Consider the following 18,567-nt stretch of genomic DNA (forward strand, 5'->3'; position numbering starts at 1 on the left):
GGTTCTCGACTGTACACGGGGAAGACTTCTACAGTAATGAGGGTTTGAATTTAAGAATGCTTTACCCAGTAGCGCCGCTAAGAAGCTCGGTCCCCCGCAATAATTCAAAATGGTCCCCTTGTTTACTGTTAAGGAAAGTTACAAGTTTATTTAGTAATAAAAGGTTCTATGTTATTACAATGAACAGCAATGGCGATAATAATAATAATAATAATAATAATAATAATAATAATAATAATAATAATAATAATAATAATAATAATAATGAGTTACACAATTTAGTTTTCAAATCCTAAGGAATAAAAATAATACAAAATGGTACGAACACACACACAAGAAATACACATTCCAATTTTAGTAACCAAAACACGCTGGCCGTCACAATATTAAGAAATAGTCTCGATCCGAGGACCAAATAATTTACAACTCAACCATCCATCGTAGGCCTACTTAGCTACTGCACTGACTGCCAAGAGTTATAAACAGGCTTGAAACTTCAGTATTTCCAGTTTAGATCAGGAGGATGTCCTTGTTATCGCATCTTCGCTGGCTACCGGGTTCTCAGAACTGGATAATTACTTCAAAAGCCATGTTGATTGTTGTGAGTGACAGCAAGGGATGGTTATTATTAGAACAGGTTGGGAACTCACATTCTTTCAGAAATAACTGCTGTACTCCTATTGACGAAAGAAACTCTGCCCTACGACTGCCAGAGTTTGGAGTAACCCTCTGTAATACAAATAATACTGTGTTCTGTGCTGTAGCTTTATCAACATGTAAAATCAGCCTTCATCTACTGAAGTAAGGAACAGTCATGGGCGGGGTCTGCGGGGTCCTTATCGCCACCACTGGCTTTACCGGTGGTTATAGTAAGTGGTAATGGTACGCACATTCGTCACCAGATGCTCGCTTCACTCTGGCATAGCGCCAGCATTCCAAGCAGAAGCTGATCACACCATCTAAGCTCCAATTAAGAAGTTCAACATTACACTGTGTGTGCGTGCGAAGTAACAGAAAGGTCATCAGACGAATCAGGGACGACTGTGGTAGAAGAAATAAATCTTGTTGTTTGAGTCATCAGTCCATAGACTGGTTTGATGCAGCCTTCTGTGCCACCCTATCCTGAACTAACCTTTTCATTTCTACATAACTGCTACAGCCTACATCTGCCCTCATCTGCTTGTCATATTCATACCATGGTCTACCCCTACCGCTTTTACTCTCTACACTTCCTTCAAAAACCAACTGAACAAGTCCTGGGTGTCTCAAGATGTGTCCTAACATTCTATTTCTTCTACTCGTCAAATTTAGTCACAACGATCTCAGCTCATCAGCTCGATTCAGCCCTACTGACCTCATTCTTTATTACTGTCCATTCTTCTTCTACTGTGTTTCCTTCAGCCTTTCCATTCAATCCTTGCGCAACATGTTCCTTGAAACAATTCTTCACACTCTTTCCTTTCAACTTGTCTAGATCCCATCTCACTGGATTTCTTCCCTTCTTCAATTTCTTCAGCTTCAGACGGTATTTCATGGCCAACAAGTTGTGATCAGAATCCACGTCTGCTCTTGGGAAAGTTTTGCAATCCAACACCTGGTATCTCAATCTCTACCTAATCGTAATGAAGTCTATTTTATACCTTCCAGTGTCTCCAGGTCTCGTCCATGAGTACAGCCGTCGTTTGTGGTGTTTGAAACAAGTATTAGCAAGGACAAAATTGTGATTGGTACAGAATTCAATCAGCCGACTTCCTCTTTCGTTCCTTTGTCCCATTCCGAATTCTCCTACTGCATTACCTTCTCTTCCTTGGCCTACCGCTGCATTCCAGTCTCCCATCACAATTAGATTCTCGTCACCTTTTACACACTGTATTAAATCTTCTATCTCTTCATATATTCTTTCGATTTTCCTCATCGTCCGCTGAACTAGTAGGCATATAGACCTGCACTATTGCAGTGTCCATTGGTTTGATGTCTATCTTAACAACAATAATCCTTTCACTATGCCGGTAGTAATAGCTCACCCGCTGCCCTATTTTCTTATTTATTATTAAACCAACTTCTGCATTTCCTATGTTTGATTTTCTATTAATAACTAGCAAGATACCCGTGCTTCGCTACGGTATTATACTGAAATTTATAATTGAATGCTTATTGTTTTAGATATATAATCCGCCGAAATTCGCGATCTGACTCGTTTTCTGTGAGAATCCACCAAAATTCCCGATCTGACTCGTTTTCTATTAGATTACGGCACGTTTCCTCCCATTTTTCAATCTTCCTTTCCAGGAATCGATTTCGTACTTCCCGGGCTAGGCTCAGGTATTCCTCCCGGTCAGTTGGGTCCGTAAATCTTTGCCATCTTTTCCTATAATCATTTTAATATGTATAAAATCCTTCAGGAGATCCGGCGTGGTGTCATATTGGGTGCTTTGGCGGCACTGAACCCGCGGCCGGACTGCATTCTTAGTCATTATCCGTCCAGGAGTCGTTTCCAGCGCGGTCCGTACATTTGACGACGGTCCGGAACATTATTATTATTATTATTATTATTATTATTATTATTATTATTATTATTATTATTATTATTATTACTATCATGTGTTGCTGGAATGGCTGATGACAGGGAAAACCGGAGTATCCGGAGAGAAACCTGTCCCGCCTCCGTTTTTTCCAGCACGAATGTCACATGGAGTGACCGGGATTTGAACCACGGAACCCAGCTGTGAGAGGCCGGCGCGCTGCCGCCTGAGCAACGGAGGATACTTATAAATACATTAAGAACAGTAAAATCAATAGGTCTCACCTCCTTCTACACTCCACCGCCGTTAAGTTTATTTACCGCCACCCCCCACCCCAAAAAAAAAATTAAAAGAAGGCTTGTTTCTTTATGTTTAAAGGAGATTCCAAACACCAATGTTCACGTCTATTGCCTTCAGTTTTGAAATATAAATATCCCCATAAAAATAATTTACTTTTTCACTTCATTTCACACTACTCCCCCCCCCCCCAAGTGAATTTTCCCGCAAAAAATACTTGTTTCTTTAATAGTAAAAGATCTTCTAAATACCAATTATCACGACTCTAACTTCTTCAGTTTTTGATGTATGTGTCCTCATGAAAGGAATTCAACTACTTTACACTCCCACCCTCCAAGATGGTTTCCCCACCAAAACGTGTTTTTCTTTGTTTTTAAAGGAGATCCAAATACGAATTTTCACGTCTGTAACAACTTTAGTTTTTATTAGATGTATGTATTCTCATACAATTAAGTCAATTAAATTTTCAATTCTTTCACCCCCCCCCCCCCCTTTCATTGGATTTTCCGAGAATACGTCTTTCTTTACTTTTAAAGCAGATTGCACATATCAAATTTCACGTCTGTAACATCTTCATTTTTGAGATATCAGTAGCCTAATTAAAAGAATTCAACACCATTTTCAGTCACTTTTACCCACCCCCCACCACCCAAGTGGTATTTCCGAAAACTATAAATAAACGATTCGTTATGTTTAATAGAGATAAAAAATACCATTTTTCACTTCTGTAACATGTTAAGTTTTTTTAGATATACTGTAAAAATTCTCATTTTAAAAATTCACCCCTTTTGAGTTCCCCTTAAGTGGAGTTTCCAAAAACAAATCACCTATGTTTCCTTACATTTACAGGAGATTCCAAACACCCACTTTTTACGTCTGTAACATTTTACGTTTCCAAGATATTCTGTAAATATAGTCTTTCAAAAAATTCACCCCAATTTGTCACTCCTGTTTAACCGCCATTAATTGGATTTTCCAAAAACTAAAAAATACGTGTTTCTTTATTTTTAAAGGAGGTCCCATATACCAATTTTCAGGTCTGTAATATCTTCAGGTTCTGAGATATAAGTAGCCTCATTAAAGGCATTCAACCCCTTTTTCACCCCTTTTCACTCCTCCTATTGCGATTTTCCGAAAACAAAAAAATACGTGTTTCTTTATTTTTAAAGAAGATTCTAAATACCAATTTTTACATCTGTAAACATTTAAGGTTTTGAGATATAGATACACTCATTTTAAAATTTCACCCCCCTTTTTACCCCCTTAGCGCAGGAATATCCAAAAATCCTCTCTTAGCGAGCACCTACATCTTAATATGAATATATCCCCAAAATTTCATTTCTTTATGTCCAGTAGTTTTGGCTCGGCGATGATGAATCAGTCAGTCAGTCAGTCAGGACAAGTTATTTTATATATATAGATAATTCTGTAGTCGCTTGACCAAAAGTCCTGCTCTTTCTGCCAATGTACTTCACTTCCCTATACGAACTACATCTAACTTTAGTCTATCTATCAACCTTTTCAGATTCTCTAACCTACCACAACGATTCAAATTTCTAACATCCCACGCTCCGACTTGTAGAATGTCAGTATCCATCTTCCTGATAGTCGCCCCGTCTTGTGTAGTCCCCACCCGGAGATCCGAATGGGGGACTATTTTACCTCCGGAATATTTTACCCGGGAGGAAGCCATCCTCAATACATCATTCAGAGAGAGAGAGAGAGAGAGAGAGAGAGAGCTGCATGTCCTCGGAAGTTAGTTACGGCTGTAGTTTTCCGTTGCTTTCAGCCGTGCAGCAGTATCAACACAGCTAAGCCATGTTGAGTATTATTACAAGGCCATATCAGTCAATCATCCAGACTGCCGCCCTTGCAACTTCCGAAAGGCTGCTACCCCTCTTTCGATGAACCATTTCTTAGTCTGGTCTCTCAGCAGATACCCATCCGATATGGTTGCACCTGCGCCTCGGCTATCTGCTTCATTGGCACGCGCAAGCCTCCCCACCGCGGCAAGGTCACATGGTTCGCAGGGGAGGAAGAAATAAATAGAAATTATTAAGGGGGCACATACAGCTTAAGTGGTCAAAAAATTGATTTTTCTATTTTGTTATATGATCTTAGATTATACTCTTCTGTGTAATTCCATGAAAGAATTACATTAATATCTGCAATAGTTCTTGAGTTATGACCTAAAACGTCATTTAAATCCCTGCAGGCACCACGCTCCATTCTGCTGTCACATAGATCGGAACGCATTCATTCCTTGTTTCCGAGTTATTACTACAGGCAAATTCATATTTGCCGCGGGGACTGATTGTCATATGACTTGCTCACTTTCTCACACTTCCATGGCACTGGTAGCGACATCTACTTCCTTTTATTATTGTTTGTTACCATGCCTACAAAAGATCAGCTGTTTACAGATATGCATATGTGACTTCTGTTTTTATTACGTAAATCTATTGTCTAGCGAGTTGTATTTTAAAATGAAAAATGGGAAAGAGGATATCTTCCTGTTTATTATGGGAATGCTATCAGGGAAAACTGTAATTCTGTAAATGAGACGAGGAAGGCTATTTGGCCTGTATGGTACTACAAAGCATCCTCAGATGGCAAGCCATACCATTATTTCTGCCCAAAGGGACCTAATTCTTGGTGCTCTTACCAAAATACCGTAGTGGAAGGGAAAGTTCAGCCTTAAAAACACAAAAATAACATATCCCTTTCTATAATGGAGGTTGTCAAACCTGTGTTTAAAGATTTGGTTAAAACAGATCTCCTGAAGATGTGTGTAGGAGGCCAAGATGTGTGTAGGAGGCCACACCCAGAATAATAATGAATCCCTAAACTCCAAAATTTGGATAATTTTCCCAAAATGGCTTTGCAGGGCATAAAGTGGTAGGCATAGCACTAAATGATGCTGCTATGACTTTCAATGATGGTATGCGGAGTAGATTGAAAGTTCTTGAAGAGCACAACTTGTTCCTGGAGAGTACTGCAGGCTTTCAGCCATATCAATGTTCAACGAGTCACTTACAGCCTTAAAAGAGCTAAATAATCGACAAAGGAGGCAAGGAAAATAAGGAGAAGACTAAGGATGGAAAAAGCATCCCAGAGAAACTCACAAGAGGGAATCATGTATGCACCAGGGATGTTCTAGTGTTCATTCATTTCAGTTGTAACTTTAATGCTCATTTATCGCAACTTGAGTTTTTCAAAACGGTTTCCCTTGTAACATGAACAGTTTTCAAGATATGAGCATGAAAGTTTGTATTTTACATCACTTTCTAGTGTTCTAAAAAGTGAATTAATTTCGTAGTAACATCATAGCCAGATCTTTTTTAAAAAATATTTTTTGAAATAAAATTACCTAAAAATGAATGATAGGAAGTATTGTTTTAAAAATATTACTTAAAAATAAAATGTTTTAGACAACTTAATTCAGTTTGTTCCTCAATTATTTGGGAGTATATAAAATCAAAAAATATTTGAATCAATCTAAAATTGTGGATGATACGAGGGAAACGCTACTCTTGTGTGAAAAAAACTGCAAAATTTGAAATGCCTAGAAACATCTTTAAAAATTATAATTTTCTAAATATTGATAAATATATAGGTTTACAAGGACCTCTTAGTCATGCATGCAAAAGTTTAGCTAAGAAGGCCCTGTGGAAGCTGTAAAAATTGAAATTGAATATTACCTATTTTAGATAGGTTTGAGCTGTATGTGCCCCCTTAAAGTAAAATAAAGTGCAAAGAAAGAGGAATAGAATAGAGCCGAGGAATATAAAGAAAGTGTGTAGAAAAACACGGGGTGAGTGTAAACGTAAATAATTTTTCCTTGTTTTCTTGACATGGCATAAGCCCAAAAACCTATTTCGCGTCTATTCCACAATAGTTCAAAGTTTTAAAATAGTGATCCACACGTGTATTCTCGGTATTGTTACTGACGAGACTTTTTGCGTGTGTATGCTACTGGTGGTTTTCGTTATAAATAGCAGAGAAATGCATTTGCGCTCTTTGGTATGAAAGCAAGCTCAAGGACCATTGAGAATATCTCACCCAAAGAGATACAAAGATTTACTAAATTACTACAAAATATATTATGAAGATAAAATACAGTCCAGGTTGAATTAAATTAGATCTCTAAGAAGGGAAGATGTTTACAAAATTTTATATTAATATTCCAAAGGAATATTGTCTATACCAGAGGAGTACGCTGGACATTTCGACCCACGGGCGCATATTACTGTAAGTGGGGGGCAGGCAGGCGATGAAATGAAATGTCGTATGGCTTTTAGTGCCGGGATATCCCAGGACGGGTTCGGCTCGCCAGGTGTAGGTCTTTCTATTCGACTCCCGTAGGCGACCTGCGCGTCGAGATGAGGCTGAAATGATGATAAAGACAACACATACACCCAGCCCCCGTGCCATTGGAATTAACCAATTAAGCTTAAAATCCCCGAATCGGCCGGGAATCGAACCCGGGACCCTCTGAACCGAAGGCCAGTACGCTGACCGTTCAGCCAACGAGTCGGACAGGCAGGCGAAGAGCGTATGCTGATCAGGTGCAGTGACGATGCTACGTCACAGGCCGTGAAGGTTGGGCGAAGTTCTCCCTGTCACTCTCGATCACTGCTGCGATACACGAGTTTGAAATGGAGACAGAAAATAACGAAAGAAAGTGCACAGAAATCTACGTCATTTTCAATTTACGTTGTAAGAAATAAGTTATTTATGTTCAGTACAGTTTTTGTATTTTGACCGGATACAATAAAGTTAAGCCTACAACCTCATATATTCTTGTGTGCCTACGAAATGAATTACAGTTTTCACTATTAAATTTTAAGAGGTCCTTTAGAAACATTTCTAATTTCTAATATAATACGCAGTGAATGTGGATAATCTGTGGCTTAGATTTAAATTATCTGATAAACTCACCAATAAACCAATAAACTTACAATCCAGGAATAACATCAGTTAGGTTATTTATTTGAAGGCATACTTGGTAGATGCATTTACACTGTTGTACTTCAATCTTGCATAGTAAATGTCTATGTTCTCCACTAGTGATGAAAGTCTCTCGCCATTTAGAGGCTAGCTGTTATCATCGGACGCCTGATAAGCTTTAAATACTATGAATAGAAATTCAGCGAACAGGTCAAGTCACATAACATTACAACACTGTGTAAAATCAGGCAGTAAACTTGTTGAATTATGTAAAGATATTACGTTTTTCTGAATGAATAACAGGAATTTTACGTTTCTTAAAATGGAAATACTGCCATTCCCATCGAAGGAATTGTTAATGGTAGCTTGTACGCTTAAACCCTGTACCTTTGTAAATCGTGAGGCAAATATGATAACGTTCTTTGAATGTATAAATATAAGAAAATAAAACTTATATAGAGTGCAGTATAAAAAGTCAAACAGGAATATCCTGTAAATGTAGTTTACTTTCTTTTTCTTGCTATTATAAAGTCCTTTAAAAAATCAATTTCGCTGAGTACTGCAGGAGAGCTTCGTAGTCACAATTGGACGCCACTGCTCCACTTCTCTGCTAAGTGTGTCCGCTCTTTCGTTTCACTGTGACGTATGTCTGCTACGTAAGCTGCCCGCATTCAGGTCTCGCCAGCCCGGCCGCGAACTTGCACATGATTTTTTTCAAAATCCTCTTCCTTGAAATAGATAAACATATTGTGCAGGTGGAATCACCCTCCTATCGGTAGTTTACGAATATCCTCACGTAATTTCTTTGTCGGCCAATTCTTTTGCGGTTGCGGTTCAATACTATCGTGGTATACATGCTGTCTAGTAGCGGATCTCCTGCTATGACCTCGTCTTGACAGTGTTGCCAACTTAGCATTTTGCCCACTATATCTAGTTTATTTCCTTCAACGTGCCTCATGTGATGCGGCGTTGTGGTCCCCTCAGTATGAACGAAAACACACACACACACACACACACACACACACACACACACACACACACATATATATATATATATATATATATATATATATATATACACACACACACACACACCAGGGGCTTGGGAGCTTGAGTTGGCGACCATGGGACCCTTAGTTGAGTACTCGCATCGCTTTAGTGTTATGTAGATGATGGTTGCCAAGTTGTACTTCCTCTAAAACAATAATCACCACCACTTCCACCTGTCAGGCATAGCTCAGAGTAGGCTACATAATTAAATATCCATGGCTTGCGTTTATAGTAGATTGCTAATTGAACTACTCGGTGAGCAGTGCTGTATAAATACTTGGCTTATTTTTTAACTTTATTCTAGTTCTGATTCAGCTTTTTCTGCCTTGCATTGGATGATGATCTAGCTTAATAAATGAAAATTGTGTTGGCAACACTGCCGGGTCTTGATAGTATCTATCTTTGTTCCAGACAAGCTGTGTGACGGCGTTACGTTGTCGGGGTCCGCTGCAGGTCCTCACAAGAAGCCAGCCAAGTCGAAGAGAGTTCGGACCATCTTCACTCCCGAACAACTGGAGAGGCTGGAGGCGGAGTTCGAGCGTCAGCAGTACATGGTGGGGCCCGAGAGACTTTACCTGGCGCACGCGCTGCAGCTCACTGAGGCCCAGGTAAATAATAATAATAATAATAATAATAATAATAATAATAATAATAATAATAATAATACGGTGATTAAACCTGAAGTGCCGTATGCAAGTGAAATCTTGGTACTTAATAATAAAGGTGATCTGGAAAACATCTTGAAGGAGGAGAGGAAGATCTTGAGAAAAATTCTGGGCCCAGAGAAAAGAGAAGAAGGGTATAGGCTCAAATCACGCAAAGCTACAGAAAGACTGTCTAACCTTGCCGCAGACGTCAGGAAACGAAGACTAAAATTCTATGGACACGTTCACAGACTGTCGTCTTCAAGGGTAACCCACAAGATTGTAACATATACTGAAAAACTGAAGAACGTACCATGGATACAAGATGTTAAAAATGATCTGGAAAAGGCCCAGATAGAACCATCAGAAATACTGGACAGAAACATTTACCGTCACAAGATAAATAGTTGGGTAGTAAAGCCAGAGAATGAAGTCCCTAAAAGATCGGGGACTAAGTGGTCAGAAGAAAGGAAACAGGCACACAGTGAAAGAATGTATGGTATGTTAAAAAGGCGAATCATAAATGTAGTGCGTGATCCAACAGGGTCCATACGCAAATAATAATAATAATAATAATAATAATAATAATAATAATAATAATAATAATAATAATAATAATAAAGAGAGAGTGGCTGCACGGTTTCGGTCGCATAGCTGAGAGCTTGCATTCGTGAGATAGTGGGTTCGAACCCCGCTGTCGGCAGCCCTAAAGATGGTTTTTCGTGCTTTCCCATTTTCACATCACGTAAATACTGCGGCTGAACCTTAATTAAGGCCGTAGTCGCTTCCTTTCCATTCCTAGCCCTTTTCTCTCCCACCATCGTCTGATCAGTTTAACGCAAAAAATTGCATAATAATAATAATAATAATAATAATAATAATAATAATAATAATAATAATAATAATAATAATAATAATAATAATAATAAGACAGAAGTAATGTCGAACGTCAAAGATGATACGGAACAACTAAACACCAAATATGGAACGATAAACCGCGTTAATAAATTTAAATACCGTGAGGAATGGATCCAGCAAAATGGAACTAACAAAGAGGCCATAGCAGCAAGAATTAAAAAAAGATGGAAGTAACTTTCTAAGCCACCCGCAATATATACAATTAAAAGTGCTTTTCTCTGAACACAAAAATTCGTCACTACAACACTGTCGTCAAACTAGTATCGCTGTATGCATCTGAATGCCTTATCATGTCCGAAGAATGTTTGCTCGCGGATTTAGAGAGGAAGGAAAGAAAGATCCTACATACCATACTTGGCCCAAACTACAAAAATGGCATCTACGTTAGAAAATCCAGGCAAGAAGTATACTCTAAGATAAAAAAGACCACGGACACAATGCGTAAAGGCAGAGTTCGCTTCTACGGTCATATACGACGGATGATCGACTCTCGTTGGACGAAACGTATCTTCAGTATATTTGACGCAAAACCAAAAACGGCAATGCCATGGTAAGTTAATGTCAAGAAAGATCTTAAAGAAGTGGGCATACAAGCAGAAGATGCACAAGACCGAAATCTTTTCAGAGCAGCCATCAAGACTTTTGGGACTTTCCGGGCAACTGGAACGAAATTGACAGAAGTATGTCGTGCTAAACACAGTGAGCTAATGAAGACGATGTGGATCAAGTGAAAAATGAAGAAATGCCAGAATGTAAAGTGAGGCTTATCGTGGTCGTGGTCCGTAGTTGGTCGATTAGAGAAGTTGAATGAATAATAATAATAATAATAATAATAATAATAATAATAATAATAATAATAATAATAATAATAATAATAATAATAATAATAATAATAATAATAATAATAATAATAGCATAGGCTACTTCTTTATTATGGACTGTTCTGCCTTTCAGTGTTCAGACCGCAAGCCTCTGTGAATGTACTAAACGCTTCCACAATCCTCTATTTGTAACGAGTTCTGTGGACACACCTCTTATCTTTAAATCATTACAAAATTACTCTAACCATCGTCGTTTTTCTGTCCCTCTACTACTCTTACCCTCCATAACAGAGTCCATTATTCTCCTATCCTCCACCATTTTGCTCACATGACCCCACCACCAAAGCCGGTTTATGCGTACAGCTTCATCACTCGAATTCATTCCTACTTTAGCTTTATCAACTCATTCCGAGTACCTTCCTGCCACTGTTCCCACTTGTTCGTACCAGCAATCATTCTCGCTACTTTCATGTCTGTTACATCTAACTCATGAATAACATATCCTGAGCCCATTCAACTTCCACTGCCGTAAGGCAAAATTGAGAGGGTGAGTTTCAAAACCTGCCACGTGCCATTTTCCGTCAAATTGCGTTAAGCATGCCATCTGGTCGTCAATATCAAACTCTACCATGTGCTGAAAAGTAATCTTGCATAAGTCAACCAAGTGCTGTAATATAAGGTTTTGGATATTGGGGTGAGTTTCAAAACCTGCAACGTGTATGCACCAATCATGATGCTTCGCATTAGGTCACGCCACTGTCGCTGCCCTTGCTTTTAGGGTGTTAGAGTAAGCATCAGTTAGTTTTTGTGAGCTGTAACTGTGAGTACTGAGTGTGTTGACAGCCAATTACCTTAATGCCTAAACTTGTATAACCACTCACGTTTTCGCATTGTTAACCCTGAAGATAGAATAAAGCATAATGTTATTAATTATGGAAGTTGTATTTGCTCTAAAAAATCCTATAACTCATTTTTTCACTGTTCCCTTCAATTTGAGTTTCAAAAGTGACAACGTGCAAATAAAATATACAAAATTCTTGGCAACAATGGCTTCGGATCTTTGATTATTCCGGATACTTATAGAGATAACAAATGCCAATTAATTCACTAAATTTGAAGTTTGTAAGTATAATAGTATAGAGGTTACACGTTTTTCTTAAAATGTTAAAAATATCACGTGGAAGATATTTCAACTCACCCCCGCAATTGGTCTGAAAACAGACAGATATAAATATTCTTACAGATTACTGCTGATCGCAACTGCGAGCACACTGCATTAGCTTGACTGCACCTTGATTCAATCTCACTTACTACACTATACTGTTATCCTGGGAGAATACACATCCTTAATACTTGAAATAATCTACCGGTGTCAGCTTTGTATCTCCAATCTGACATTCATTTCTCTTGGATTTCAAACCTACTGACATGAGTTTAATACGCATTGCACCTATTTTCAAGATACAAGTTATTAGACTGCTGGATTTCAGCACAGTTTACTTACCATTAAAACCAAGTCGTCAGCATAACCTAGACTCAACTGTTTACTACATTTCCATCTAACTGAATTACTCTCAGCCACTATATAACTTTCAGCTATCTATCAATGTTTTCATTCTCCACTCTGAAGGGGTGGGACGGGCCACCTAGAGGGTTACGCCCACACTCTGGCCAAGAGATGCGGACGGGTTGGGGAGATGCGATGGAAGGAGGAGATGCGATGAAAGAAGGAGGAGATGGGAGGGGTTTGGCCACTTTACTAAAAGGTTGGGAACTTTATTTTTTTCATTATCATTATCATTATCAGTTACAGAGGTCTGTTTCCTTGTACAGTTTAATAACAGTACTTGGGCTATAAACATCAATTAAATACTTTTGTTTTCATTGTTCCTTGGTCCCTTCGCCGAAGACAGGGTAGCACATATGTGAAGAATTGCACATAATTTCATAAGCCTACGGTGAATAGAATGTAACTTCAGTCGGTGATTGCAAAGACTGGAGAGGATGCGATTCTATGACGTAGTTGCTTGAGCTGAGGGGCTGTGAATGCGTTCAAACAAGGGTTTCTAATGGTGTACAGTTGAAATACGAATTTAGGCCGGAATGGGTGGTTAGAAAGTGAAGACTGAATGTTTGATTTGCTGAAGCTTGTGAGTGAGAACTAAGGTCTGTTGAAGGGGTGGATATTTAGTAATGAAATGGTGACAAAACGAATTAGATCATCGACTGTAGGTGATGGAAAAGGGAACGGCTAGGTGATGTAGGTGGATCAATGGTGGTGATAGGGGCTATAAGTTCTGTTTTTTTTTGAGGAGATGCAGGGCGGCGCGGCAGCGGCGAGAATGCTCGGCGTTATAACCACCACAGGTATGGCAGTGGGGGGGTTGATGCGTGTTGGGACACCTGGGCGTAGAGTGAGCTTTATTGCAATGGCCACATTTAGGAGTGTTGGCAGTACATTGAATGGTGGTATGATTGTTGTAGATGAGACAGCGCTCACACCATCTTTCAGTAGACGATCCATATAAACTATGAAAAACAGATGTGTAATCCCTGTAAGTACCTTGAACCAGGAACTCATTCTACCGTCAATTCTCATCGCAGCCCAATTGTAAACATAATGCCTTTAATTGCTTTTAATAAACTTCCCTTAATCCCATAGTCACCCTCCATGGCTAACATCTTTTTTCCTCTGTCATATGCCTTCTCTATATTTACGAAACATGAACATAACTCTCTATTTCTTTCGTAGCATTTTTAGTAACCTGTTGCACTACCGAAAATCTGATCCTGACAGCCTCGCTATGATCTGAAATTCATTGGTTTTCACCCAAATTATTCTTAACTATTGGTCGCACCGTCCCTTCCAATAATTCATATAGACCTACATTTTAGACGCTATATTTGCCATTGAACTTCCAATATGTCTCCTTAGCTGCAGTGGCGGTTTTACGTGCCTGATACTCAGTCAGCAGTATCTTAATCTAGTTGGATATTCCAGGTAGAGGAGGTGGCTAATACCGACGAATTACTGATATTTACCTATGATAATAAAAATCTTCACACAAAGATACGAAAGTTGAAAGCTAGAAAAGCAGTTGGACTTGGTAAGTTTTCTGGGGATATGCGAAAGGTGATGGTTTAGGATATAGTGTTGTATCTGAACTACTTACCAGCCGGGGTTTTGAGGTAACGAAAACACGTGATTTTCAAGGGAAATAATAATCCTTAATTTTAAAATAACTAAAATACAGTGAAATAACGTAACTACAGTAACCCGTTCATTCAATTCATTCATTCGTCGATACATTACTTCAACAAATGTTATAATTATTTTATTTTTTATGAGCTGCTTTACGTCGCACCAACATGTCTTAGGCGACGATGGAATAGGAAATGGGAAGGAATTGGCCGTGGCCTTAGTTAAGGTACAGCCTCAGCATTTACTTGGTGTGAAAACGGGAAACCGAAGAAAACCATCTTCAAGGCTACCGACAGTAGGATTCGAACCCACTATCTTTCGAATGCAAGCTCATGTTTCGCGCCCCAACAGCACTGCCAATTCGCTCGGTAATAATAAAAGTCACACCAGTAATTTGTAACAAGTGAATTATATTTGCGCCGTACTTTCTACTTATAAGTGTCCCGTATGCACTACTGATGAATGGGATATCTAATAACTGATTTTCACAGGGGTAAGTACTATTGGCTGCAGGTAGGTTACGTCAGAATACGAAGAGATAACAACCGGCCGCCCGCTGCAGGTTCCTCAGTGCTAACCGTCACATGCACCCCCTTGCGTTAATAAGCCGCGTTTTCGAACACTGAGTAGTATGCCGGTATTTTATACAGTAGTACTACAGTTACTGTCAACATCTCGACAGTGCCTAGTGTGTTCAGCAACGACGAATACACGGGCATAATTTTAATCTGTGGAGAGTCTGGTCGAAATGCAGCCGAAGCTCGCAGAGGTTTCCAAATAGCCGCCTCCCTTATATACATATTTTTCGTCGAACAGAGTTGCAATGGATCGTTCAAGGCACGTACCACACACAAGCAACTGTTTGGTAGAGTGGAATGTCTGCATGTGTATAAATGAATGAGTTATTAAACTTTATTTTCTGCAACTTTGGCGTATGAACAAAGGCACTCTGCTACAGAACGTGTTGTAAAATGACTGGTATTTGTTTCACATCCAAAATATACCACGTTGTAGCACTCCCCTGTAAAGCAGCGACCAGGCAACCCTTTCATCATTAGTGAATGACGGACACTGAAAAAATGAAATGGCATATGGCTTTTAGTGCCGAGTGTCCGAGGACAAGTTCGGCTCGCCAGATGCAGGTCTTTCGATTTGACTCCCGTAGGCGACCTGCGTGTCGTGATGAAGACGACACATACACACAGTCCCCGTGCCAGCGAAATTAACCAATTATGGTTAAAATTCCCGACCCTGCCATGAAGCCGGACAATGCAGGACTCTTATAAGTGATTGGATAATCGAATACTTTTAAGAATCGGATAACCTCCATGCGATTATTTAAATAATCGAATAAAAGAATCGAATGAGCTTCAAATATCTTCGCATAGAATATTCGGATGCGTCATGAGTCAATTTTTCGCTTTGTGTCGGATGGATAATCGATTGAAATAAGCGAATGTATAGAAATACGCTTTCTTCCAAATGTATCTCAAAATGTTGAAACTAAATGAGTGAATTAACTTAATTACATCAATTTTCTTGGATTATTTCGAAAGCATTCAATATTCAATTGCCCCATTCGTTGGAATGGAGTTCCTTATGAATAATCGAGAAAATAATAGAATGAAAAATTTCACTATTCGATTGCCTCATTGATTCCAATGGAGTTTCGAATGAATAATCGAAAATATAATCGAAAAATAATCGAAAGGAGAAATATTCACTATTCGATTGCGTCATTCATTCGAATAGAGTTTCGAATGAATAATCGAAAAAATAATCGGATGGAAAAATTATTCACTATTCGATTGCCTCATTCATTCGAATGAATAATCGAAACATAATCGAATAAAATGAAATAATCGAATAAGCGATTTTGTATTCGATTATCCCATCACTACTTATAAGTAGAAAGTACGGGACTGGAGGACCAACTGGTATATTAAGTGTGGTATTGTGATATATAAAGTGGGATCTTAAAATTACAATTACCGGGCGAGTTGGCCGTGCGCGTAGAGGCGCGCGGCTGTGAGCTTGCATCTGGGAGATAGTAGGTTCGAATCCCACTATCCCATTTTCACACCAGGCAAATGCTGGGGCTGTACCTTAATTAAGGCCACGGCCGCTTCCTTCCAACTCCTAGGCCTTTCCTATCCCATCGTCGCCATAAGACCTATCTGTGTCGGTGCGACGTAAAGCCCCTAGCAAAAAAAATACAATTAATATATTAATAGTCTTTTTCTCATTACCTGAATGATCAGCGTTGAGGCCTTCGGTTCAGAGGGTCCCGGGTTCGATTCCCGGCCGGGTCGGGGACTGTAATCGCCTCTGATTAATTCTTGTGGCCCGACGATTGGGTGTTTGTGTTCCTCCCAACACTTTCCTCTTCACATTCAGACAACACACCACACTATCAACCACCACAGAAACACACAATAGTGATTACATCCCCTCCATATAGGGTTGGCGTCAGGAAGCGCATCCGACCGTAAAACAGGGCCAAATCCACGTGTGCGACACAATTCGCACCTGCGACGCCACAAGTGTGGGAACAGCGGTAGAAAAATAAGAAGAAGACATTAACAGTCTTATTAAATATTCAAACAACTTGGAAACATTGTAATTCCTTACGCCTGCAACACATGACTTGTTCAAATCAACCGCCAATTTTCTAACTTCTGTGTGCTGTGAAGTTTAAGCATGTGTTTTCATAGATGCCATAAAGATAAGAGCACTATCCAGTCTACTTTCTCGGGAGGTATTGTTCACTAAACACTGCTAAGAACTGCGCGGTGTTAAGCATCATGCGCAGTACAGAGAGCAATAAAAAAGTGTATAATATATTATACATCGCCAAGTTCGGGGTTAAGGTGCCGATGGTTAAGCTATAGACAAGCACAATTATAACGTGGCTGCGATTTTTTTCCCCAGAGAAATATGGCCTCTTACCAAACGGTTGTAGTCGGCTGTCGGTGGATGTAGAATGACCACGGCTGGTCCGTGGTCCAACAGCTCTGCACTCCGACGGCCAACCGTGCAGAAGAGGGGCTGTCCTGAAAATGGTTTTCCCTGGTTTTCCATTCTCCTCCATTCAGGCGAACGCCGGGACAGTTCCTAGTATAGGCCACGACCGCCAACCCCCTCACCTTCACCGTACATATCCTTCTCCGATTCAAATCTCCTGGCCTGTGAGACGGCGTCACCGTCTAGGAGGCCCGCCTCCCCCTTCAGGGACGGAATTAGTTGTAGATCGAGCTTAAGCGGGTACTGAACCCGATTCTACTTCGAAACTATGTATAGAACCTCCACTGAATAATATGTTGATATTTTAAAACAATATTTGCATGCGCTATTTACCATCTCTTCTGTCATAAGCATCCCAGCTCTTACTGTTGTTTTTCTTGACAGGTGAAAGTGTGGTTCCAGAACCGTCGAATCAAGTGGCGCAAGCAGCACCTAGAGTTACAGCAGCAGAGGTTGGCAGCCCTGAAGCACCAACAACAGATGCAGCAGCAGCAACTGGACATGGAGGATAGTGACGGGGAGAGCAATAGCGGAGACGACACGCCTTGCTACCCCACAGTGCCTGAATAAAGAGGGGGCAGGGAGGGTACAAACATTGACAGTCACGGTACTTACCAGTGAATTACTGTGCACCCTACTCAACACGTGTGTCTCACAGAAATATGTACTCTCAGTTGAACTGAATTACTAACGGAACTCGCTTTCCTTCAGTTTGCCCTGTTTCTTTTTTTTTAAGTCCGATATGTGTCTAGGTGACGTCCGGTGGCATGTTGTAGGTACGGTGACCATATGCCCCGAGAAATTCGGAGATCTGTACCGGTGTCCCGGAAAATAATCGTGATCAATTCATTCATTTTTATGCATGATAATAAAAACTGACAGACACCTTCCTGGCGGAGTGCGAAGAGCTGATAACAGAACAGCATAACTGTTCCCAAGTTTAAGAATATCTGTGAATTCGTTTTGTCACTTTCTAGAACTAATGGGCCCCTACAAGGCCATCTTCAATAACATCCTTGGTGCATAAAAAGAGCGTTGTCGATAGTTCCTGGGGATCAGAGAAGTCGTAAATGACAATTAAATACATTAAATCCATGACAATCATCCAAATGAATCATTCGGAGCCTTACATAGAAATG

General features: G+C 39.8%; 1 protein-coding gene across 1 annotated transcript in view; it reads left to right on the forward strand.

Annotated features, from left to right (window-relative positions):
• Positions 1 to 17,998, forward strand: part of LOC136856818 (homeobox protein Nkx-6.1-like) — a 109,172-nt gene extending 91,174 nt beyond the window's left edge. Inside the window, exons 2-3 of the mRNA XM_067134957.2 lie at positions 9,231 to 9,427; positions 17,813 to 17,998. Coding sequence (XP_066991058.2) covers positions 9,231 to 9,427; positions 17,813 to 17,998 — 383 coding nt within the window. The remainder of the gene's footprint in view (positions 1 to 9,230; positions 9,428 to 17,812) is intronic.
• Positions 17,999 to 18,567: the final 569 nt, after the last annotated feature.

Source organism: Anabrus simplex, chromosome 1, assembly GCF_040414725.1.
Source record: "Anabrus simplex isolate iqAnaSimp1 chromosome 1, ASM4041472v1, whole genome shotgun sequence".
NCBI lineage: Eukaryota > Metazoa > Arthropoda > Insecta > Orthoptera > Tettigoniidae > Anabrus > Anabrus simplex.